The 27,381-nt window shown below is 39.0% G+C and overlaps 1 protein-coding gene across 2 annotated transcripts in view; it reads right to left on the bottom strand.

Moving 5' to 3' along the window:
* Positions 1 to 949: 949 nt before the first annotated feature.
* Positions 950 to 27,381, bottom strand: part of MAPKAP1 (MAPK associated protein 1) — a 154,590-nt gene continuing 128,158 nt past the window's right edge. For both annotated transcript variants that reach the window (XM_054007724.1, XM_054007723.1), the window contains 4 exons: positions 22,838 to 22,978; positions 16,237 to 16,374; positions 5,196 to 5,293; positions 950 to 1,550 (listed from right to left, as the gene is read on the bottom strand). In XM_054007724.1, coding sequence (XP_053863699.1) covers positions 1,425 to 1,550; positions 5,196 to 5,293; positions 16,237 to 16,374; positions 22,838 to 22,978 — 503 coding nt within the window. In that variant the 3' untranslated portion in view covers positions 950 to 1,424. The remainder of the gene's footprint in view (positions 1,551 to 5,195; positions 5,294 to 16,236; positions 16,375 to 22,837; positions 22,979 to 27,381) is intronic.

Below are 27,381 nucleotides of genomic sequence, written 5' to 3'. Positions count from 1 at the left end.
AGAAAGTTGAGACCTTTAATGCAACATATGAATGACAAAATATAGAATTATCTGCCTTAGCGTTTATTCCTAAACTATACATTAAGGCTCAGAGAGAGAAAATTTTTTAATACAAAAACAAAGAAAGGAGATCTAACAGGTTAAATTGGCTGTAGGTCAATCTCACTGCAAGGCAATAGAACATGGAGAAAATATTTGGTCTAACCACCAGAAATCAGTGTGTGTTGCAGATTTCTGGAGGAGCTTTTTCTTCATTCTTACATGCAGAATCCTGCCAAGTGTTCTTAGCACAGCCATATGCATCCACTTGATACAAAATTGAGAGTAACAGGTTCACAGAGCTCTTATCTTTAACAACATACAGAAATTCATAAAAGACATTTCTGGCGAACCAAAATGAAAACAAAAGGGCAGCTACAATTCCCACTACCCTCAGAAATATGGCATCCAACTCTTTAGAGATGGGCAAGGCTGGAACAGTTACAAATCCCAGTACAAACTAAGTCTTCATTTCGATTTATAAAACGTTTACTAATGTCAATACAAAAGAAAAAGTAAAGTTATTTCTCAATCCTCAGGTGAAAACTCTCTGAGAGACCAGAAACTCAGCCCAATAAGCAGGAATTTCTCTGCTGATTCAGCCACTCATAATTACTGGAGACCCCATCTCCACGAAGAAAGATTCCTGGCATTCCATTCCAGAAAAGCTGCCATGGTTTTCAAAATACAAAGTTTACTGGAAGTAAATAACTTCCAACAAGACGTCTTCAAAGTAGAAAAATGCAGCTGCTAAACATGCTTAAAAAAAACCCACCAGACTTGGCTGTATAAACATTTCTTCAAGAATCCATTGTGTGCAGTGACTGCGCCACTGTCCCTGGACGCAAACAAGAGACAACAGTCTGTAGCTTAACGCTACCCCTCCAAAGAACTGTGCAGGAGATAACCCTGGAGAAAGATTACACCTTTATTAATAGTAAAAACGGATACATTTCATTTTTAGAAATTTGATCATGTCATAAGCAGTACGTGTGTGTGTGTGTGTGTATAACTGATGTATAGAATTTATCTTTATCAGGCTGTGAAATAATTTGTAACCACATCTTTCCTTGTGATTGTACAGAATATAGTTCTTAAACGATGCCAGCCTACATCCTCCTCCTTTCTAATCAAAGGAATTGTAAGTGTCACAGTCCTCCTTCCGGCTGATATCGCTCTTTGTTTTTGTCATAAGGGAGACTTCCCATAACCAACGTGGGGTCATCTGTTCATCCTGGGAAACTGTGTATTACTGATTCTCTTCCTTGGCTGCTCCTGGCTGTTGGCAGCAAGAACTCTGCAGTTCTGGCTCCCACCTGTCTCAGACTGTTGGGAGCTTCTCCTTCTTCGAATTGTGCGGACAGGTTTTTGCTCCAGGCTAGACATTACTGCTGTCCTGATTTCTTCTCCTTCTGGAAGCTAAAGCTTGTTCTCCTGCTCAGTTTTCTTTGTTTCTGAGCAAAATAATCTGCTCTGGCTGTACTTGCTCGGGATTCTAGAATATAGTTAACCTGGAAAACACATAACAACATTTCATTTCATTCTGGTGGAATGGCCTGAGAACACACAAATCTTTACATCACTGAACAATGATTCACTTAAACCCATCCCCAGAGTGATACCAATGAAAAGAACAAGGTAGGAACAGCAAAGAACATTCAAACCCCATAGTCAAGAAAGTACTCTTCTAATTTCGGGCTTGCTGACCCTCTGGTCTTGTCACCTTACAGGAATGGCTGTGCAATGTTACTGCTTGTAGCCTTCCACCATCCCTGGACGGGATGACTGCATGAGATACAATAAAAGCGCACAGGCTCACAGCACTTGCTCCCTGTTGTTCTGCCACTTGTTAGCCAAATTGCCAGATGAATGCAATAAGTCATGAATCAGGGGGTAGCCGTGTTAGTCTGTATCTACAAAAACAACAAGGAGTCTGGTGGCACCTTAAAGACTAACAGATTTATTTGGGCATAAGCTTTCGTGAGTAAAAACCTCACTTCTTCGGATGCATAGAGTGCACTCTATGCATCCGAAGAAGTGAGGTTTTTACTCACGAAAGCTTATGCCCAAATAAATCTGTTAGTCTTTAAGGTGCCATAAGTCATGAAGACTCTCAGTGCTGGTCTAATACATTAATAGGCTTCAATAAAAGGTTTTATCAGCTTTAATACAAAACATTCTCTCTTTATGATGTTTGCATACTCAGCTAATCTCATACTTTCCATGTATTTTGGCACATATCACTTGATGAAAGCATTTTTAAATGATATTTAACAAGCCTACTATTCACTAAATTTATTATCTCCAGTGCTTTCTGATAATCACATAGATAATTTTAATGGAAGGTTAATGCAAGAATCAAAAGATAAAAATGCCCTTTGGTCTGCCATTAGCTGGTTAATACGCTGTGGCTTAAAACTTGCACAATTTTATGCACTGTAGAGTGTTTCACTTTCATTGCATATTACAGCTTAAGGCATAAAAATATAGCGAGTTTTCATGGTCAATAAAGCCTCAGTCTTTGTCACTTGATCATGTAAAGAACCTAATTTGAAAAGTCTGATTTCTCGGCATCTGTTAACGCTTAAAGAATGAGAAAGAAATAAAGGCTTAACTCGAAAACTTATTTCTGAAACAGAAAAATGCTCTGTATAAACAAGTTACAACATAGGTACAGCAAGGTAATATATTATTGTGTTCAGTAAGATCTGTGTCCTGGACATTCATTTTACCCATATCAAGTCTGTCCTTTTGGCCTTCCAAAAATATACTGAACACTCCTGGATATATCAAGGCTTCTGGAGTGGAATCGTTTAATTTAAGACAGGTAGGGATAAAAATTCCAATGTAAAAGTTCACAATTTTAGTGCAAAAAATAGTTAAACCCATATTTTAGGGTATTAACTAAAATGCTTTATCACATGTCAGTTATTTAGCACTTCCATAACCTTTACACAGAAAATACTATTAAGCATAGGGAATAGCATATAAAAACGATCATTTAAAATTTTAAATTGCTACAAAAATAATAGACTGCAGAATATTAAGTTTAATCTTCCAACAGTATTATGATGGTTTGTTTCGGAAAGTAAATCAACCTGCTCATATAACAAGTCAGTATAAAAGCAAATGGTTATGATAAAATATATTTAAAACATAAAATAATTGGGGTGGAAAAATTTGTTTTCTTTGTATTGAGACGTGCATTTGGGGAAACATTTCTTAAATGAGCAAGGAGAGAAGTTTGTCCTGCCAGAATTACAATCCTCTGCTTGATCCCGTGTTGAAGTCATAAACTTGGAATCAATCTGTGTCCATGAAAATTATTTTGATATCAAATCCAGGTTTATAATTCCACTAGAGTCCTCATGAAATCTTTAAATAATATTAACCCTGGCTATTAAGAAAAGCCTGAAGTGCAGTGGAAGTTTAGTTTAAATATTCCCCTTCTACGTAGAGGAAGTTCCTTTTCTTTACTCCACTGAGAAACTGCAGGAAGCTATTTGAAAGTAACTATTAAATAACTTCCCTGTTTCCAGTAATGCTAGGGTTCCCCGCTTTCCTCATCTGGTGTGTGTATGCACCAGGCAGTTCAAAGAGCGCTATCATCAAGCACTCCTCCAGCTTTGTATTAAACGAAGCCACTACTGCTGTGAAGTTGATTCCTACTGCTCAGTTATTTAATTGCAGGTATAATTTGAAGTGTTTCTCTGTTATATAAACTGCTCGCTGTGTGGGCTCAGGTACCTCACCTGTAAAATGGAGATAATAATAAACTATTTAGCAACCTCTCCATGGGACAGGGAAGCTAAACTCCATGTTCATACAGTGCTTGTAGATTCTTGGATCAGAGGGGTAGCCGTGTTAGTCTGTATTCACAGAAACAATGAGGAGTCTGATGGCACCTTAAAGACTAACAGATTTATTTGGGCATCAGCTTTCGTGGGTAAATAACCCACTTCTTTAATCCTAAGCAACTCTGCTTATGTACTTGAAGTGAGAGCTTACTGACAAATCCTGTAACTTTCCACGCATGGACTAGGCTCCCAGTCACCCATCCATGCGGAGGGCACTTTTCATTGGAACACAAACGGTGGCCCTAACAACAATCATAGCAGGACAGCAGCTCGGTCCCTATGTCTGGTTTGTGCTGTTCTGGGTGCAGAGCCACCAGAAATCTGGGGGAGGCAGTGCCCTGCGAATTCTCACTGCAAAGGGGGATCCTCCCGTGACCTAAAGCCCTATTCTACCCCCAGCATTCAGAGAAGAAAAGGAGTCTGATCAGGGTATCTCCATGCCCGGGACCCTCAGCACCCATAACTGTCTCTTGGCCAGCCAGGCAGGCTTTAAAGCTGGGACAACTTGCCCCCTGACTAGCCCCAGTGTGGGGGAACATAAGGTCACTTAAAACCCCCTTTGGCTCCCCCCACCAGACTTGCACTGAGCAGACCTTGGCCAGACAGGAATATCTGCCCCAGAAGAATAGTGCAAGGGCCTGGTAGTATTGTTTCTTAATTAGTCATTGGGCACAAGGCCACATGCCGCATGGCTTGGATTTAAAACTGGCTCACATGGGAAACGAACTTCTAGGGGGGAATTACTGAAGACTGGGGTATACTGCTACCAGCACTAACGTATTTTCTAATGATTCTGAGGAGGATATTCGAAGCAACTAGTTAAAGTTTAACCGTCACCCTGTCTGTCCTGCCTAGTGAAATCCATCGATGCCAGAGAAACTCCAGAAGGATTTAAAACACAGGGCACATGCATCTGGGAATGGTTGGTTTCTTAAGGGTTAATTTGTATCTTAAATAGTTAAATACACACCACCAATCTAAAGGTAAACACCTAACCAAGTAAACGTTTGGTCAGTTCCAACTCCCCCGAGAATTGACATCTTCCAGACTATTAGCTACATCAGAGCTTATAGCAAAATATCTTCTATACAGACTTAGCCTGCTGTCAGGCTGTCTGAAAAATGGATCCAATATACAAAGTCCAGAAAATTCAGTGGTAACCAAATAAAAGCCTCTCAGCCTGGCTTATGCTTTGCATTATCCACATGCATTGAGAACCTTCTGAATATTTTCAGTTTTCATGTCTAAGGAACGATAAAACACGTAGAATTCTGGATTATATTAAATTTTAATACCCACCTTCAGGACAATTTCATTGATGGTAGCAGCATCTGATTCAAAGTAGAGGTGTTTGTAGTCATGATTACTTAGATATGTAAGTTTAAATATTGCATGACCTGGAAAGATAAAATACAGTGTTCACAATACTTCTCTAAAGTTTTAGCAAAGCTTGTGTGCTCGACAGAAGAAAACCACAGATGGTGATCTTAGCATACCATCCGCACAGCAGAAGGAAGTAATGAAATGCTGACAGGCTTCTCATGTCATTTCAATTTAAGGCAAGTGGTGGCTTACAGGAGCAGCTGAACTCTTTTCAATAAAGTTCATTTCCCCACTGTAGGAAATGCAAAAATCTATCAAATGGCTAGTTAGGTCCCATTCAGCCCTAGACTATATTTCAGTTAAATTGCCACATTAGAACTACTTTATGAAACTACCCACTGTATAATCATCACATGTAGAAGATAAGTGTTATATTTAAGATAAAAGGCCAATTAACCCCAGAGTTATCACTGTAAAAATAAAAAACCCAGCTGCTTAAGGCTAAATAAAACAGTACTGTAATTTTAAAGAAAAAAATTCTGTAGCAATGATATTGCAAAACAGATCTTCCCAGTTAGAAACACAGCTCTTTATTCTAGGATAGTTGAAATCAAAATTTAGTCATGCTTATTAATGTACCATCTGACTGACAGGCCTTACCCCTGCTCAACCAAAGAAAATAGTTTTACTGGTTAAATTGGCAACATTTTGGTGGCAGGTAGGCAAATCTCTGGCTGGCCTAGTGGAATGGCATGGAAGCTGGTGATCTTTAAATTAATGTGAACAGGGCAGATGTCCTAATGGCAGAACTCACAGGAGGGCAAAATGTCCTTTACCATACGAACATGAATGGTTTCAAAATTAAAACTCAATGCATTCTGTATGTAAGCTTTTTCATCGGTTTTCATTTAATTTATTCAGTTCAAAGGTCAAAGTTACTAATCCAGAAAGTAACAGCCACATTACTGTAAATTCACTTCTTTCCCGGAGGAAGCCTTATTTGCAATCTTATTTACGTTATCTAATTCTTCAGATCTTCAAAAAAAATCAACTGATATATGCTAAGAAACCATGGCCAACAAATTTGAGACCTCAGTATTTTATCATGGCATGTTAATTAAGCACCATTATGATGCACTAATCATGAATATAAATTCTCTATTGAAAAATTGGCTAATAATTAAAAAAAACTTTAAATCATTTGACAAATGAAGCTTTGGTGGTATTAAAAATGCTGGAAGTCTCAGCTACAGGCTAATCAGTATGTTAATTAATTCACGGCTGGCTACTGCTAAGGACTGAATTCAGCATCTTTTAACATTCTAAGAGTGCAAATACACACTCACTATTCATGGAGACATGATATAACTTTGTAAATTTTCAGCATTCATGGCTTTTTATGGTATAAGGTGATGTTACACACTGGAATTTTAAAATATGGCAGAAACTACAGGCCAAGAATCCAAAGGGCTCTATTCACTGCTGGTAACGGGCTAGGCTTCTTCGCAGCTCCTGAGAATGCACATATAGAAACTGGTCCTTCCTGGAACTGTCAATTCACTAGCCTACCTGGAACATCTCATTCTAGGTTTGCTTCTCTCCTGTCCCAATGGTACATTCTCCCAGGTAGTGGGCTGTGACCATGTAGACAGACTATTCTGGGGTGTTCAAAGCACCTTTGAACAAGTCTCAAACACAAAACAGAAATGATTGGTCAACCCCATTTCGTGGTGGGAGAGGAAGCACAGTCAGTGGGTAGGTGATGGACTGGCAATCAGGGGACATGGGCTCTGTTGCCAGATCTGCCACTGACCTGCTGCGTGACCAGGGGCTTTTCAGGGCAGGGACCGTCTTGTACTCTAGCAGAGCTTGGTTGGGACCTCCAGGCACCAAATATTACTAACAACAATAAGTAGTTGCAATGTATCAAAACCTGTATTAATTCTTCCCCTGCTCACTTGGCTCGTCACACAGTCTGAGAGCACAGACTGCTTAAAAGCTAAATCCTCCACGGTCCCATGGTCCCGGACGGGTCTGAACACAGGGCAAGTGGGGCGTTCTGCTGTGCAGAGAGCAGGGGACTGCCGCAAGAGACCCTCCTGGGGGAAATTCAGGAGGTTGGGGATGGAGCAATGGTGTCGCCAGTGGATCGAGTATATGGAACTCCCTGCAGAGCAGCCTGCATTGAGAACGACGGGGTGGGAGTGGGGGGTGAGCTTTATCCTGTCTCCAGCTCAAACTACCTAAACTCCTTCCACCCATTTAAGGGCTTTTCCTCCTGTTTTCCTCTCAAAACACATGTGAATATGCACAATGGGCCCAGATGCAAGCTGCAAATACAATATCTCTTCTCTCTCTCTCGCACACGCACCCATCTTCGGTGAGAAAGAACAACATTAAATTGCTACTTCAATTCTCTATTGCAGAGGCACAAACTACATATTATATGAAGAATTAAAAGAATCACTAGCAACGTGCTTTTCTCAATCCCTGCAGTCCTACAGTATATTAACAAGAGTAGATAAGCCATAATACTATACGGCAGAATATTAATAAAAAAGAATAAGTGAGACAATAGGCTTGTTTGAAATACTGAAAACAGGCCAGCGTCACAGGGAAACCTTCCCTAGCCCCCCTCACCTCTTGTTTAAACACATGATTTATTCCTTTTTTTTCAGCTGCAGTATTTATACAGCTGACAGAAGCAGAACGTAGAACTTTATTTCAAGCACTTACTTTTGGATTTTAAAGAGTCATCCTTTTCAATGACAATTACAGAGCAATACATGTCAATAACACTTTTATTGTGCTGTGTAACAGGAGGCAGAGTTCAATCCATCCCCACAGAGATGTCTGGCTGCCCCCAAGTCCTCCTGGAGGAGCACAAGGAGGAGAGATCTAGCTTTTATGCCCAGCATCACCTTGTTTCCACACTAGCAGCACTCAGTAATATTTTAAAAAGAGGCATGTTAGCGAAGATGGAAACAAGTAATTGGTTACCCTGAGAACAAAGAGTTTATGTTGTGGTGTGAAGGTCTCTTGAAAACACCATAAAAAGAACTGAGCTTCTCCATGAAATAGAGAAAATTAATAAGGAAGCCCAGCACAGAATGTGCTGGGCTGCCCAGAACTATCTGGTGGAGCCAGCAACCTAACCATACGACAGCTTGTTCCACGGGGCCTGCACCACTAGAGCAGCCGGCTGGAGCATTTGCAGGTGCAGCACATTGTGTTCATGCTCCATCGGTTAGGGCTGCAGCCCGATTTCCTGCTTCAGAAAGCAAGCGCCAATTGAGACATCGCTGACTGCAGAGAGAGTGAAACAAAATGGTCTCATGCCCCTAAAAGGAACCCCAGCAATTTGGGGCTATCTGTGGTTAATAAAATGGCAAGTCTAGTTACCGCCAAAGTTTAGTATAAACACCTAATGGCTAGTTTGTGGAAAGTATTTGTATAATCAGCAATATAGTGATGCCATGGGTTTATATACTCTGACAGGTGATTTACAAAACATTCCTTTAGAAGGTTGCATTACAGTATTATGCTTATGTGCTTCCACATCCACATTATACTGTTCACTATGTGAAATATTAGTTCATTGAAACAATCAACTGGCACTTTGTTTTGTTACTATTCTGGCCAGATGGAATTTATGAATTGTGAGGGATGGATTGATTTCCATTTCCAAGAGTACTTAAATATGTGATATACAGTTCTAAACCCTCTTAATGTCACCCTTGGTAATTCAGAGATCAATACAAATTTCAATATTTTTATATTTCTATATAAAGAACATCTGAAGACAAATGAGCTCTACTGTACCTTGTAGAATTCAGATAGCACGGCCTCCTATGAACAGCTTGGTTATAGTCAATTCTTTTAAATAAGCCTTGCCTGCCCTTTAACGTATATGGCTGAAATGAATATGTTCTGCTCCAGCCCAACATCTCTGGCATTGGCCTTCCCTTCTTCTGAGATCCCAGAGAAATGAATGAAACGTTAAACCCTAAAGAGCCATAGCATTCATGTCTGGACATCCAACCCCTCAAAACTGGGAGATGTTCAGAGCTTGTTTGACCCAACAGAAGTCAGCTCTATTACCACCACATTGTCATTGTATCCCCTCATGTTTGATGAGGAAAATATACTAGACTCATACAAATGGCTATTGACATATGTTCTCTTTAAAGAACATTCTATTATTATCCTGTTCACATTCTAGAGCTAAAACATGCTGTCAAATTTCACCATGAAATTTTGAAGAATTTCAGTTTTTAAAGTAGTTGGGAAATTTTCTCTAGAATTTCTGGAAAATACAAGTTGTGCTTGTAAAAATGTATAAAAAGCTTTGTAAAATACATATTGCTTCCATTCACATAAGAGAAAGAAGCTTTTCACGTTGACAGAAAAAGACATTAAGCCCTTTTATGAGGAACAATTTTTCACCAGTTTTACTCTGAGTGGAAATGTTTTTTCCCCAGAGCTCAGATGTTACCAACAACTGCCAATTTTACTCTTTTTAAAATTATGCACTATCTGAGCCTAGCACAATGGTGCCTTCATCCCTGACAGGGCCTTTAGGAGCTACTACAAGCCAATACTGTAGTATAATAATAATAAATAATAATAACAACAATCTGGACAGTTCTTCAGTTTATTTAACTGGATGTAGTCACCCACCCTGGAAAGGTGCATCTGTTTAGAAGGCGAGTCATATTTCAGAAGCAATGACTACAACAGAAATTACGGGTGAAATCTTGGCCCCACTAGAGTCAATGGCAAAACTTCCAGTGTTCACTGCAGTGGGCCAGTAGGTCACCCGACATAGCTGCTGTAAAGTACACCTCACGACAAGGAGTTACATAAATGAGGATAACGGACATGTCACCCGACATAGCTGCTGTAAAGTACACCTCACGACAAGGAGTTACGTAAATGAGGACAACGGAGTATAATATGATGTCCATTAATACAAAGTTTAAACAGGCAGCTGTACTTTGTCTGGTTTATTCATTTCTTTTGGGGACTTGTGTATTCTAGGAACACTTTCTCCATAACTCAGGCCCTTTACATTCCATTACCATCTGTTTAAGGAAACATTACAGTGGGAGCCTCCTTCCCAGGATCCGTGAAAGCAGAGCTGCAATTAAGCATGTGCTGCATGTGACCATTTTAAAGTCACATTGTGTTAGCTATTTACACATGGGGAATTTTTTCAGTTTTTATCCTTTCAGAAATGATATCAAAGACAGAAATCTAATAAAGGTTTTTGCATGAACTATGAAAACTGAGGTGGAACTCAGGATTGCCCAAAACCTCTTCACCAGCAACCTTGTTTTGGAAAGAAATGATAAATAAATCAAAATGCACTAAGCAGTGCTTCCACATGGCAATCGCCTCCTTCATTGCGTCTGCACCTCATCAATCACGCTATTGTCTGCTTGAAAGGCGAGTCTTGTAAATGTCATATCCACTCAAGCCCAAGGAGAAGCGAATCAAAATGCAGCAAGGAGTTTTAATTGGATAGTGTAATTAAACTAAAAAACCCCAGCAGACTAGCTTTGACAGGATAGATGAAGACCCCTTTTAATAGGGCTACGAAACATATTTGTTAAAAGGATGAGGCAATGCACGTCCTGATTGGGCTCCAGAGTACTTTTATGAGAAGGCTATTCAATAACGGATGTATTTAATGAGTTAAAGCTAAGCTCTATTTTGTACTCAGGCAGGACTTTATCTTACTGTATGCTAATACATCACAGGGTTGAATTTATTAATAAAGAGTTACCCTTAAATTAACAATCCACAGCTACAATATTATAACTATGTAACTATAACCTGATATATATCACACATCACGAACTGCTCACCGCAAATGGAATCTCCATTATTTACTATAGTAAATAGTTGTCCATGCCAGTCATTAATTCGTAGGCATGGACAAAATCCTATAATTTGCCTTGCAACCAACCACTTTCTCTGGTGGATCAAGCTTTACACAGTTAATGCCAACCCTATATGGGGTGACCTTCTGGCATTGCCAGTGGTACAATAAAAGCAGCATCAACCTCTGACCTACAGTATGCTGCATATGGAGCACAGCCGGTCATTATGTTAGGATAGCTCTGATTTTTAGCCATGTCCCCATCTAGCCTCCAATGATTTGAGCCCACAGTGTCCTGCAGACACAATTATAACTACAAAATCACGTTTACTTATTCACACCTGCACTTGCACCCATTTAGATCTCTACCTAGCTATTTTATGAGTGCAAACAATTGTGTCCATGGTGAATTACAACTGCTGTTATTGTCGGTGCCATGTTATCCCTGGAAAGGACCATAACTCTGGTAACAAGCAAATAAGCAATATTGTATTCACAGCAACGTCATTCACAAAACAGCGCCAGTAATTACTCTTGCTCCACTGAAGGGATCCAGGGCCCAGTGTGCTAGATATTAGATAAACTTGCTGACGAGGTGCTGGGTGCAGATCTGAGCACAGGATGTTCATGGCAAGAATGCACTGGCTAAAAGAAATCGTTCAAACATTCCATTCCATTTAAACAAAAGTGAGAAGCTGTTTAGAACTCTGTGTTCTAAAAGAACCGACTGTGTGCTCTTACACTTGTTTAAACAAAACATTCTATATGCTTCGTATTAAGCTTTTTAGTTGGTCTTCTAATCATTTTTTTCATAATCCAACAATAAAATCATTAATTTAATATTATGCAGGAACATGATACTGAATTAAAACATCAAATACATTTAGCTTTAAATGAAAACTATATAAAAGCATTTCAGCCATCAATTTGGCTATCACTTACAGCCAGTATGAATTCTGCTGGAAAAGCTATTTTCGTGCAGATGTGGAATTCAATGGGAAAGACTGACTCGTGTAGCAACATCAATCAAAATGTCGGCTCTGTTGGCAGCTATCCACAGTAAGGCAGGTTCAAAGGTCACAGGATAAAGAAAAAGCCAAGCTCTGGTTCAGCTCTAATATCTTCTCGCTAGAAGTCTTGCAAAGGTACCTACCCCCTTCTGTATCAGGCTGCTTTCATTAATCTTCTTGCCATCTTCTTTAACTAGTCATGCAGAACCGCTCGATAGCAAGACATAGAATGGGGAGGCCGTATGTCTATTACCGGGTTAACATTCTGTTAAGCCCCAGTGCAACAATGGAATAGGAATTTAAAGAAAATCTTAAACTGCAGGGTTCAATGCAGGCAATTAAATTACAACTTGAAATTACCAATATATTTGTGACCTACAGAACAGAATGCTTTTGTTTAACCCACTTTAGGATTAAGGCTACTCCAGCTAACAACAGCAATCCTTTTAGTTTAATAAAAACTAGGATGATAAAGAATCATTATTCAGTAGTTTGAATTTAATTAGCAAATGAAACAGATTTCTGCAGATCTTGGCAAGTACTTAGGAATGGAAAAAAGATTCATTCAATTTGGAGACCACAATTTTACCAGACTAATTTATCCTCAATTCTACCAAAAGGCCTTTCTTGAAACTACTAATCCCCTCAAAACTTCGGTGCTTGATCAATGTTTTCTTTCTGCAGATGTTGTGGTAACCTGGTAACCCTAAACCTTAACAGGGATAGCAACATCATGCATCGATCACAACCCACACTTTGTCTGTAGTGCACTTTTTAAAAATAGGCAAGGGTCTGTGGCACTGAAGTTTTACCTGTGTTCAAATAATGTAAGACAATAACATAATCAAATTTCCTTTAAATTACACTATTGCAAGGGGACAGAATTGTATTAAACCTATTACGTTGCTTCCTTAAGACTTTATATTATGTACACTTAATTGAGATACAGAGCTCTCTTCAGCTATAAAAATGACAGCTACTTTATTAAGGTTTAAATCTTATTTCTTAATGATGGGATGCTTCCTTTCAAGATTCAAAACCTGCAGAATCTTTTGTGATAATCAGACTGAACTTGATTTAAACAAGCACTTTATACAGTGTTTGCAGATTCGAATGGTACTGGGTTTAACTAGTAAGGCCATTACCTCTTCTCCCTGTTTGAATTCATGAGGCCTGACTTAATTTTAATTCAGAAATAAGACACTAATGCTGGCCTAGTACAAGGGCACACAACAATTCTCAGACATACCCAGCAAACTAGAAATTGAAGCTATTTCAAAACAATTCTATATATTTGCACATTGACTTTAGTTAGATGCAGCCCTAAGTTTTGTGAACTTGTGATAAGAGAAGTTTCAACTCCTTACCCCAACTCCCAAAATTCATCTGTAAATATTCAAAAACTTCATCTCTAAAGTTGCAAAGTTCCACGTCCTTTACCACTCACAGGGGTATGGCTATAAATCTTCACTGCATGAACTTACTTTACAGTGAGACATTTGAGTTTAAAGGAAAGGAAGCTATACTGTCCCCCACCCCCTTTATACCCCATTGCTATTTAGACATCTTTTCAAAGAATTCTCGCTGGAAACCCTAGGGTCTCCATACTCTGCAAGACACAGTAACTGTAGCCATGTTAGTTACCTGCATACTTTTGGGAAATTTTTGCATACATCTTCAATCACACTGATCACAATGACCAAATTGCTTTGACTGTAGCACTCGCATTAACATGAAAAACTGGCCATAGTTGGAAGTTTTTGAAAAACGTCTCTTTCTGTTCAGGACTATGACAAGTAAGTCTAGCAGTGCAGTGAACAACTTCATTATAATCCAACTGCTAATGTCTACAGAAAGCAGTCAGTTTAACAAAACATCCGGTATGTTTTCACACAATATAACTGTAGGGCACTGTACAGCCACTGTTACATGTTGCAGTGTGCTTCTGAAAGACCAGATGGAGCACGCTTGTGTTACAAGAGATAAAAACACGGAAACAAAATATATTGCAGAACTCAAAAACCTTATCTTTTCTCAGCCTCTCTTTCGTTGTAATAATTCATTCAAGGAAAGCCCCAAGAATAATTTTTGATGTAAACTCTGCTACAAACATATATCACTATGCTGATAAAAATCACAGGCAAAACTTAGGAAATATAGTGAGTTTCATTCCTTTACTCTGCTAAAATAACTTTTGGTCTTTTAAAATTCAATAGATACTGATCTGCCACTAAGAGTGCCCCAGAATGTATCATCCTGGGATGTCACACCACAAGTCTCTTGTATTGCCCTAAAATAATGCATTCTGGGGCATCTTTACTGGACCTGGTAGAGGTGCAGATTTCAGGAAGAAGAAAAAGAATTATTTTCACCCTTTAAAAGTAAATAAAATCTATTTTAATATGGAAATTGTAGGGATTGTGATGTGAAGGGAGAGAATCAAAATCTCCAATATTGCAAAGGTATATTTGCTATCTCCCATCCGCAGCCCAATGTCCACCACTCCAAGCCATCATCTTGCTGGCTCCTTCTCTGGAAGGAGTTGGTTTGTTGTAGTTGGGCACAAGTGCTACCTCTGCAGTGCTGACAGTCCCAATAGACTCCCCCCATCATTCCAACTGCAGACCAGATGGAGATCTTTGGGATGCAAACGAGTTTAGGGACATATGACGCTTGCTAGGCTAGTGTGGTATGAAGGCCATGACTTCTGTGACAAAAACCTAGACTTTCAGGACTGGATTTTGAGATACAGCCTGTTTTTGGGTGTGTGCACAATTCTGAAACCACAGTTTTTTTGCCACAGAAATTGTGGCTGCAAACCCACAAGTGTATTTATGAAGCTGGGTTGACATCTGGCTGAAAGTCAAGCCTTCAAGGATTTTGTCAAGAATCGCACATTTTGTCACACCTGTGGCTGACTGGCCAATCTTGCTGCTAAAGCTCTGCTCTGGAGTCCTCTGAAGAGAAGGCGAAGCAATTTCAGACTGCCTGGCCACTACGGAAGCTGTACCTCAGGATCACACTCACACTGAGTACAGTGACAACTTGCTGGAGGGATGGGGGAGAACGATTGGCTTGACCAGAGATACAGAAACAGGGGAGGCGAATGAAGTGGCGATTCCAAGGAGAATATTAGCATAATCTTTAATAAAAGCTGTGAACCCACAATCTCATCCCTCCAAAGTAATGTGACAAACTCATTACCCTAGTAAGTGCACGTTACGTTTTCTCTATCTCACTGCTACACTAAGGGTCTTTTACTACCATCAAACAAAGCATGTATGTAATAACATCTATAATATATATAACTTCTTTGTCGTTTTGCATCGTTATGATTTGGGGTCACTATCAACAACTATCTATTTTTCGCCTGTGCACAAACAGCTTGTTGTCCTGTTAGTTCTTTTAATAATCGATGGTACAAATACTACAATGCAGCATTCAACCAAATCATTCAGGCCTCAAGCTCAACCCAGACCTCACTTTGCTGTCTGGTGAAACACTGGGGTCCTACTGCATGCTTTCCAGTTACCAAAGAATTCACTTGCTGCCCTGGTTCTTAAATATGGCCACTGTTTTGCTGAAACGGAATTCTCTGAGTCAGGTCATGATCTCAACTGTAGTGACCCCAGGACTGCAGCTATTTTGGGATGTGCTGATATGCTGTGTACATTTGAGATTAAAATCTCTCTCTAAGAACATGTGTTCTTTAAATTCATTCAAGCTGCTACCCATAGGGCTGCTACAATAAAAGTTCAAAAGCAAGTGCAATAATGTTGGGAAATGTATCACAGCCAAGGGGTTAAACCTTGGATCACAGGAAATAGCAATTTCCTGATGGAACACTATTGGTGGATACTGATGCCAGGACAAGAAATACTTAAACGGGGTCAGACCTTCAGTCTACAGTAAGTAGCACTGAAAGGTCCTCGTTAAAATGATATCTGTACATAACACCCTCTACTATAATACAACCAAGTCCGATATAAAGAAATTTCATATAATGAATAAAACACACCTATGGAAAGAAAAGGACATGGTGGCAATATATTCTCTTGGCACCTAGCACATACAGCGGGAGAGAGGGAGAGAGCAGAGAACATAAATAAAAAGCACTACTCACTTGGGCTTTTTTCTTCCGCAAGGTCACAGGCGCAGAGGAGTTCAGAATCGATCGAAATGGGTTTCTGCTTAATCCAAAACTTAGTGCTGGCCTTCTGATTAGTAACAGGGTCTATCTCTACCTTGTCTCCAGAGATACCTGAGAATCAGAGGGAATAAAAAGCACAACAGTGGATTGTGTAAGTGATTTCATATCAACCATTTGACACACTTTATAAATCGTATGTAGGATCAAAGTATATTGTCCTTTTGGGCTTTTCAAAAGAGCAGGAGTGTTTGAAGCCAAAAGCAAAGTAATTATCAAACTGTATACATAACCTGTATGTTGCCCTCCTAGCTTGCTAAAAAAGCACTATAGCAAAAAAAGAAGTGTCAGGAAACACATTTCACAAATATGTAAGCACAGCTGTTCTGAGAGTGGCTGCTAAATGGATTATAAGGTTTACAGAAAGATGCACCTCCTGTGTTGTTTTTTTTTAAAATCACCACTATTAGTGTGTGTATATTTATTTACATAGTGTGTGTGTGTGTGTATACACACACACACACTATCTCAGAAGACAACATCCATTGGTAGTATTTGTTTGCTATCCAAACAGATTCTTCCAAAGGAGGATGTCCAGTCCTGGAGATTGTGTGCATTTTTACACTTCCAGCAATTTAGAGCCAACCCTAATTAGGTAACTTTGAAAGCAAGTAATGGATTCTGTAGCTCCTGGCATGGAATTTGCCTGTTTATGGGCATGGGCTTCCCCAGATGGCTGCATACTACACTACTATGTGTCTAGGTGAAATGGATGCACACACAGCACAGTAACACTCAGGGGAAGAACATGGAGCAGAGAATCCTATACTAACAAATCCTGAGAGTGACTGTAGAAAATGTTAACGATATTATCACTTCAAATTTTATTTCTGAACTTGCGAAAGAAGGAGCAAGAAGAGTTAATGCTGTGCTGGAATCTACCCTGCAATACACACTGTAATTTATGGCAGTCTTTATCACAGTATTACAAAGCAACAGCCTTGCTGTGCTGCACTGAAGAGTACTGGAGCTCATTGTTTAGTTTACAATTACAAGTCTCTGTTGACATGACTGAACAAGCCTCTCCGTATCCCTTTCATAGGGAGACCTGTGTGGAGCCTTAAAAGTAATTACATTTTTAGGTCATGAGTTACAGGTCAAGGTCACAATGAAATGGGGAAAATGGAGCAAGCGTATAAAAAGTATTTAAAATAATATGTTGCTGCTGCTTCTCTGGGAAACTAGCAGAGATAAACGTTTCCCTTCTAAGGCCTTTGGTTCAGATACTTTGGAAATGCTATGCCAGGTTTGGCTGGAGTGTAAGGAAAACTTATTTAAACACGAGATAATAAAAGAAAAATATGATGCTAGGTTAAAACTATCTATCTAAAACCTCTACCTCCCCCCTCTCAAAAATGAAACCCCAATTTATACTTAAAAATCCGTTTCATTTGTACTTTATTCAATTATAAAACCAAAATGCACAGACAGCAAAAGGCAGATGCACAGAGCATGCATGTTGCTACGGTCCTTTGCACAAAATGTAAAGTAACCTTCGTTTTAACCCTGGTCATTACAATATGGTTTACAGAACGCCACAAACAATTTTTACTTTTTGATTCAGCAAATTCATCAATTTGTCCTTAAACATCCCTCACATCAGAGATACCATATTTCAATTAGGCAGCGTGTCAAGAATTTAATTGATGCTAGAAGTGTTAGACCTAGATAATTTGAGCAGACTGAAGCTATATCAGGAGATCCACTTTATTAGAAGATTTCGCTCTAGAAAAATTTTATAACCCAGTTTTATTTTTTATTTCAGTGTAATCAATAATTGGCCAAAACCTAGACATTTTCTGCCTCTCAAAGAAAATTATATTTGAAGTTGATGAGAGTTTTTATTTTTATGCTTGAAAAAGTCAAGACAAGTTTTACAAAATAAATGTACAAATCCTTTATGTGGAAATAATCCTTTTCTTCCTCCCTGCCTAAAGCAAACAAAATATCATCACCACTGGAAACAGCTTTTAAAAATTTCATTCTATGGTCCTGGAACTCCAGAATTCACACAGTCAGTCAATATTGTTAATGTACCTTGTTAATTTGATCGGATTTGTCAGGTAACGCCACTGGAAAATTATATAAAACTGTTCCAGATGAACAGATGATAGTGACATGAATTAAAGTGATAGAACAATAGTGGAATATAAACCAGAAATGACACCCAAAGTGGCTGCTGATTTATTGCCATACCGAGTTTGGTTCTGGGCTTCCATGTATATTAGTGCTACAAATCTGGGTCCATTTAGCAGAGAGATGCTCATACATACATCACCAGCTCCTGCTCCAAGCCAAGGTCACTCCCCATTGCATCAATCTTTTCAACAGAGGCTACTTCACAACACATGGATTTTGTAACCATCTCAGATGTAACAGACTTTCCTCCTCTTTCATCTTTCCTTTATCATGTAAAATACACTTTAACTTCTATTATTTTTATCTGCAAATTGTTGCTGTATACTTCATCTATTATTTCTGTATCTCGGCATCATTTGCTTTAGCCTGCACACCTCCACAGGAGCACATTCTTTGTCAGTGCTGTCTTTTTGTGTGTTACTGTGCTCCAATATGCATGTATTTGAACCCAAAATCTGTGGAATATTAGCTAGTTCATAAAGCTTAGGCAGTTTCTGCTTTACTGTCTGAATTAGTCACATTCACAATCAAGTTAAATGTATTATTCCTTTCCAATTTTCTTTAATGCACCTATTTTAGCAAAACAAATGGTACAGATACAACAACCCAGCACTACCGTTTTGTTCTTGCTGTTTTCTTTGCTAGGGTCTGGAATGGGCCATTTTAATAACATACTTTGCCAGCAATAATTTTTCAAATCCATATGCCTCCTTTAGTTTTGATAACATAGTGTACAAATAGATACATCTTTTCCTTACTGCATGCTGGAATGAGTAGAAATGTTGACAATACAGTACATGTGCATTATAATGTGACACAAGTTAATCATAAAACCCCAGACCCTGTGACCACTGTGACTAAAGCTTTCAGCTCTAATAAAAAGTCAGCCACAGAGCTGTCATTTCTTCCCTCGATATTTATATAACTCCTTTTAGCATCAATAAGAATTACACGCAGGTGTATACATTCCTGGGCATTCCTCTCAGCTCTCTGGGTAAATCCAGAACCAGATTCTCTCACTGGCCTTACAAGGTGCAGTGTTTCTCAGAAAATCAAAGGAAAGAATACACAGACACTTACAAAATGTAGCTTATAGCAGGGTTCTCAACCGTTTTCTTTCTGAGTCCCCCCCAACATGCTATAAAAACTCCATGGCCCACCTGTGCCACAAGACTTGTTTTTCTGTATGTAAAAGTCAGGGCTAGCATTACGGGTAGCAAGCAGGGCAAATGCCCGTGGCCCCAAGCCACAGGGGCCCCCCGCAAAGCTACATTGCTCAGGCTTTGGCTTCTGCCCTGGGCGGTAGGGCTCAGGGCCCTGGGCTTCCGCCCCATGCAGTGGGGCTTCGACCTTCTGCCCTGGGCTGCTGCGAGTCTAATGCTGGCCCTGATTGGCGGCCCCCTGAAACCTGCTCGTGGCTCCCCAGACCCCTGGTTGAGAACCACTGACTTATAGTATCACCATTAGCCACCCTGCTTTACATAATCAAAACTGCTCCTTTAAAATGTTACTGGTGGCTTTGTACAGGCAGTTATAGTAAAAAAATGGACTTATTGACAAGTACATTATTACAAATATAAAGCTATGCAATTTTAGACAGGGGCATTACTCCATAGCCAAATTTCATAAACTCTTTCAGCAGAGCATCTATTACACTATATGCAAACGCATAGAACCTATTTGTGACAGGGTGTATAGACCCCACATTGCTGAGGAAGGTGCCAGACAGGCCTTGTGTGCGTGGCTAGCCCTGCCCCTCTGACCCTGTTAACCAGGTATGGTAGGGAGGAGGCCATTAAAAGGGAGGAAACTGCAGTCAGCTGGAGGAAGAGATCACCCTGAGCAGGAAAGTGCTGAAGTGACTCCTGAAGCCACAGGAGGGACTCCCGCCCAGGACATCTCTGCCCTACTCCTCCCGGAGTGCAGCGATCCCCCAGGGTAGGCCTGACAGAGCAAACCTGATTCAACAGCCCAGCCAGAAAGACTCCATGAAAACTGCTACACAGACAGCCCCGGAGTAAGACGGCACTGTTGGCCTTTTTCCCTTTGAGCTGGCTCTGGGGAAAAAAATTATTTTTGAGTGTGCTGGGACATTTATCTTTCCTTTTGATTCCCCCATCAGAAGAGACTTAAGAAAACCCCAAAGGGTGAGATCCCCCCCCGTAAGAAATAAGTAACTGGGGCCGGTGTCTAAATCACCCAGTGAACATAACTGGGCAAGGCCAGGGTCTCCCACCATCTGGGAGAAAAACCTACGGGGACACTTACACTATTATCTAAAACCAACCAACCAGCCAACAAAAGGGACATTTGCTATCTTTAGCATATTTAACAGAACAAATGTAAAATTGTGCTAAGATTTTTTTTCATTACTGTTAGGGCCCTGTTGCACATAAAAATATCCTTCCCCTTAGAAAGGTTCTACCAGTTTGAGGGAGATTTCCTATACTTAAATGGGAGTACTGGTGGAATCGGTACTCCTACTCAATCCTGAAGGATGTTTTTAAGTGTGGTCACTGTACAGTCCAATGTTTCCTGGCCAGCATGTATATTCCTGCAGTACACTGAGAGTAATCAATACAATCAATAAACGAAGTCATCTAATGACTTCAGGTTCTCAGTACCCTCAGGAAACAGGTTTTTCCAGGAAAACTGTCACTTAACTACTGCTAATATATAATATGACTGATGAATGAAAATGCTGACCATCCACATGCTATTTGGCACTGAAAGCCCTAAAATCCATAAATACAAACTAATATATGTATTGGCTCTGACATTTCACATTCAATGGAGTCTATTCTGCACCACACAGCAAGAGGATTAACACATTTAACTCCCATTAGTTCTAAACAGCACTGACCCTTAATGTTTACTTTTGAAAGCACTGATACATGAATAACCGAAAAGGCTCCAGTAGGAAAAATTCCACATACATATAGTTCTTATGACCTTACTTGGGAGTTTTTGATATTTTCCATTTGTTCATACCTTGAACACCTCACTGGGTTTTTGTTTTGTATGTAATTAGAATATAAAAACCTACTGCAAATTGTGCAGCCATCAAAAATAGACACAGGCACAGGGTGCTACAGAAGGTGAGTAAGGAAAGTTTATGGTCCATACACTGGTGGATGGGGTCAGCCCCTTTACTACAAAACAAGTTTAGCCATTCGTTTCCTGTAACAGCTATTCTCCCTTAACCATTTATCTTTAGTGATCTGTCATGACCTTTTCAAGCTCTCATTTCTGACAGCTTCCAGACACAGTGAGTCAAACTTCACTGAAAGCAAACTATCACACCCAGATAGTTTACTCAAGAGCAGAAAACATGCCTAACACTGTCCTACTTCAACACCAGCATATAAATCCTTCCCTAACAAGACAGTTCAAAATAAACTGAAAAAGCTTCCAATGTACATATTTGCAGGGGAATATCATTTTTTTTACGTGTTCAGAATTGGAGTAATAAAGAGACTAACGGTAGTAAATAATGAAGAAATTTTCAAATTTGTAACTATTCTACTAAATACAGAAAAATATTTTGTAAGCATTTCAGCATTAAATATTTTTGTACTGAATCATTTTTAATATAAAGTATTTGCGAGAGTATTATAGTTCACTTATCCATGCATCATTAAATCAAATTTCCACAATTTAAACCAGAGACTATAAAAGCCCTATTATTGTTAAAAATTAGTAAATAGCTTTTTTATTAAAATCCTGTCATCTTTTAGCCTTCAGGTTTTGCAGAACATCGAGAAAGCTAGAAAGGCTAATGTTAAACCCCTTACAGAACACTAGCTATATTTTGTTCCACTTCACCATTCCATTAACACCATTAAAATCTACTGGCTTAATAAAAATCTTCCCTAATTTAGCATGGACTGATTTTAAGAAAAGACAATTAATCTGCATGTTTAGTCAGCAAAAACCCTTGCTTTGGAAAGCACAGACAAAAGAGTCACTAAATAATGGTCTTCTTAGACAGGGAATATGTGCTAGCTGATTGAAGATAACACAAATACTTAAATATTATCAACTGATGTGCTAAGAAATGAGATATAGTTGATATTTATTTTGAGAGAAGAGATGCCTTTTACTGTACTTCTCTGAAGCACAGATTGACAAGTGGGGAAGAAAGATCAAAAACCTATAATTTAATTCCATTTTACACAGTTTATGTGGGTTTTATGTCAACTTGATCTTTTTGATAGTAAACAATTAGTAGCAATATTAAACACTATATTGTATGGTCAATTAGACAATGTGGTGATTGGGCATTTTTAATGCACCTATGTGGACAGATAACTACTGGAGGGGGCTGAAGTTCTGAACTGCTCTACTTCCCTTGGCCGTACAGTAGAAACTGATTTACCCAACTGAACATCAGTCGTGAACCGAAGCCTATGGATCATGCTGACTTTGAAGGACTTGTAATGGTGGCTACTGAGCATATCTTGAACTGTAGCTATATCGATCTGAGGATCTTCCTCGGAGATCTCTTCTCCTCTTGAACCTGCCAAAAAAAATAAAATAAAAGGCTTAAAATGTGGCACATATAATTAAATTAGAATACAAATATTATTGTCTCTTTTGCAATTACAAATGTATTGCTTGGTCAGTCGTAGACAATCATGCCAGCTGGTGGTTTTTTGTTTTTTTTTTATTAAAGGAAATTCACAATATCAGTGCCTACGCATCAGAGGTTAGAAGGAAATACTTAGTGTTAAATCTAAAGCAAAATTCTTCATTCACTACAAGCTTAAGATATTAAAAAACCATCAGGGTGCCACATAAAATCTGTGGAAAATCCTGATGCTGGATTCTAGTGAGATGTGGCCATATCCTAGAACAGACTTTGCTAACTTGCAGATATCCTACAGCGACTGGTTGGAGTCACTTTGTGAATGCCCTGTGTGCAGTAACTACAGAGACTCTGCACGAGTCAGCTGTAGTTCCAAGAACAGTTTTGCCAAAAGAGAGTGTCAATGATTAAGCTAGTAGGAGCTCTGCTAAATGGCGATGGCTGAAGTAGCTCTTATCTAGAGGTGGGCAAGAAACTATTTTCCCATCCTATGAATACATTCAAGATTTCAGAAATGTTTCCCCCACCTGAATTGGGACAAAATGTCAACATTTCAAAATTGTTCATAATTTGAAAATCTTTTAAAAAAATTCAGTTTGGGTCAATTAAAATGTATTGTTTAGATAATTTTGAAACATTTTATTTTGATTTTGACCACTTAATTTCTTTCAAAAATGTCAAAACGGGACATTCTGAGAAGCTTTATTTTTCCCCCCAAAATTCGTGAGAGTTGAGGAATTTATCAAAACTGATCCTTTCCCCAAAAGAATTTTTGATTTAAGCAAATCAGCATTTTTCAAAAAAATATGTTTAATTGAAAAATTACCAGCCAGGTCTGCCATTATCGTATTTTACCAGTGACTTATAGATACAACAAGCATTTGGATGCATCTATCAATATATCTTTTTCACTATATTTTTCCCCACAGTGGGATTTAACTGTAGCATTAACATCTTTATATTTCCTCCCCCACATACTAACACTTTATTATTCTTAACAACGTGAGTGGTATCTTGTTTCTTATACTCAGCTCTAAGATAAAAAGCATACACTACTGATTAGTATTCTTATTACTACTGTAGGTACTAGCTTTAAAAAAGGTAACATCTCATTAAGCCAAAATGCCAATTACTGGGGGAAAAAAAACATTAAGATTTTTACATTTTATGATGTTGGATTAATATCAATTTAAAAATTACTATAATGTGACAATTTTTACAGAGTAATTTCATCTTAGCTGTAAATGATAATTCAGATGCTTTTAGAGAAAGTGGTGCATAAATATGGTTGAAAATTGATTTAACTTCTTGCAGAAGATACTGAAGAATGACACATTTTGTTTAATACACCAGCTAATGTAGTCCTAAAAGCTGAAACAACTGCCAGTCCACAGTCCTAAATTTGCTGTGGGAGATTAATGAAAACTTATATTTTGCTGAAATTTTAATAATGGGCAGATGAGACAATAGAATTTTAGTAGAGGTCTTAACAATATCGTATAACCAGCAAAACGCTTGTCATTTTCTATATATTAATATTGTTCAAGACTTACGTGGTTGGATCTGGCTCAACACACTAATGCTTCCTGCATTGACCTTCTACACTCTGGTGGTGTAAATTTATATCCCATTTGAGGATTTCAACTTATAGTGAAACTACAGAGAGTTCCCATATCTGGAGTCTGGTAACAAGTGGAGTACTTGCTTTTTAGAAAGGACAGTAGCTACCAGGGAGAGGAAAGCCCTGGCACTTGAGTCAAATACACACTGCTGATGCAGAAGCAAGCTTCCTTTTAATGGAGATAATTTGGAGTTGCAGAACTGAATCCTATTTGTCTCAGCAGGTGCTGCCATCACAGCCGTGGAGAGGAGCAGTGTAAACTTAGAGGGAAACAATAAAAACCTCAACACTCAATTTTTCCCACTTGCAAAAAATTTCCCCTTTCAGTTTATGAATTCACACCCAGATTTTCTCATCTACAGGACACATGCTCACCTCTGTGTTCAGAGAACTTAAGTGCCTACAGCTAAATGCTTAAAAGTATACAGTGGAAAAACGATGTTCCAAAGATATCAGCCTAACAACCACCTTTCCAACTATTTTCCCCATGAGAGAAAGGATTAGACTTGCATGTGCCTCAGCAACACACAAAACAGCTACTTGGCATTACAATCTAAAGAGTATTTTTAAATCTGCAAACTGGACCATCCCATTTGGATATTTTTTTTAGCTCCAATAAAATGGTGTATATAAGCATGTGAATTTTGTGCATACCCATCTGAACACTGTAACCACTCCACACTACAGAATGACAAGATAAATTGTAATGGCTCCTTCAGAGACATTACAATGCATTTTGTCAAAGACCCTTGTGTTAATGTCTCTATTCTATGGATTATCATAATGTATCATGTCAAACTCTCATGGCGCAGTATTTCAAAGATACACTGAGATATGTCAAACTTTTGGTGCACTTAAAAGCATTTTGAAACACTGTGGCATAGAGGTGCCTGGAAGGAAAGCAAGGACTCTAACGGAACGGGTTGCCTTAGGATCAAAAGAAAACTGACTAGGAATAGAAGTTAAAGGACTGAGTTCAACACACAAACCTACTGAAATGCCAATGTAGGGCTGCCATGCATTCCTTCAATTACCCAACTGTGCTTTAACACTGCGCTGTTTCAACCATCAAACTGTGTGCAGTGTTATGATACAATCCGCAGAATACTGTATGGCTATTCTGTGGTCACGTAGAATATAGCCTGCAGCCAGATCACCTTGTATCAGATTTCTAGCTAAGCATGGCCTGCCTGGGTGAGTACTGGAATAAAAACTCTCCAAGGAAAACTTAGAGGGCATAGGAAATTGTGATGGTGATTCAGTAATGGCATTCTTCATTCGTAATGAATAAAGCACAGATCCTGACCACCTGCGGCTCTTCCTGGAAGGTGCAGAGGTTTTAACTCAGTGTCCTGGTCGTATTCCATGTTAGGTCTGGACTGCACCTGGGGAGGTAACTAACCTTTTGCCTACTGCAGTTTTCAGACAGGTACTGTATTACCCCAAAGGGCTGCACTGCCTAACCTAAGATGTTGGGTAATTTTACAATTCACAGTTAGCTATTTGTTATGTTCTACCCAAGAGGTGGCTGCATTTTGGTGGTGGGTGAAGAAAGTCCTATGTTCCCCTAAGTTTAATACTTCAAATAATTGGTTCATGAGGATGAAGTTATACTAAAGGTAAAATGTGTGGACTAATAGCCAAACCAATCTGGTACCTAGTCAGAAATTTTGTAGTAACAAAATAAAATACTGATCTCCTCTAGAGTCTTTAATCAAAGGTTTCTTAAAGTACTTCATAAATATTAATTAAGGTTAAAAAAAACTGGGCATGTTTAGACTTGAGAAAGACGACCGCCGGGCGACCTGATGATAGTCTTTAAAAACATGTTAAGAGGTGTTTTAAAGAAGACTGTTTCAATTGTTCTTTATGTCCACTGAAAGTAGGACAAGAAGTAATTGGCAGGATCTGCAGCAAGGGAAATTTACATTAGATATTAGGAAAAACTTTGTAATTATAAGGATAGTTAAGCACAGGAAAGGTTACCAAGGGCGGTTGTGGAATCCCGGTCACTGATGGTTTTTAAGAACAGGTTAGACAAACACCTGTCGGGGATGGTCTGGGTTTACTTGGTCCTGCTTGGCGCAGGGGAATGGACTCGATGGCCTCTCAAGTTCCTTTCCAGCTCGACATTTCTATGATTCTATAATTAAGACTCACAATACAGCCTTGTAGAGTATTAATCTTCTGTTCCCAGTTTCAATGGGTGGCTTTCCACAAGTCAGCCTCTCAATCTGTGTTTACTCATTTGTACAATGGACAGAAGAAGTGTCTATCTCAGAGGGGTATTATGAGGCTGAACTTACTCATATATCAGATCCTCAGATGAAAAGTCTGTATAGAAGGGCATGTTAGTCGTGTTATTAATTCTTTGACTGATTAACTAGTAGCCACATCCAAAATCAGATTCAGGGATAACATTTTCATTAGAATTTAAAATCTGAATTCTTTGACAAAGTTTAAATGATTAAACTGAGGGATTTTATATTGGAAATATTTCAGATCCTCTGTAAAACAGAACCACCTCTCCTAATCTTGTTTTATTTGGCTATGTGAAGAGGACAGTTTAAGGTTTGTCGAATTTTTCTAGTTGCTGATCATGGGAGAGAAGCCAGGAATTCCACCATCAGCACAGATCATCTATCTAAAGATGGCAAGACATTAGGACCCCTGAGGGTGCACTGGATAATAGCAGTAATATCAGTAAGAGCCG

The sequence above is a fragment of the Malaclemys terrapin genome, chromosome 17, assembly GCF_027887155.1.
Source record: "Malaclemys terrapin pileata isolate rMalTer1 chromosome 17, rMalTer1.hap1, whole genome shotgun sequence".
Lineage (NCBI taxonomy): Eukaryota > Metazoa > Chordata > Testudines > Emydidae > Malaclemys > Malaclemys terrapin.
Note: the sequence above shows the minus strand (reverse complement) of the source record. Positions and strands in the feature narration are given on the sequence as shown.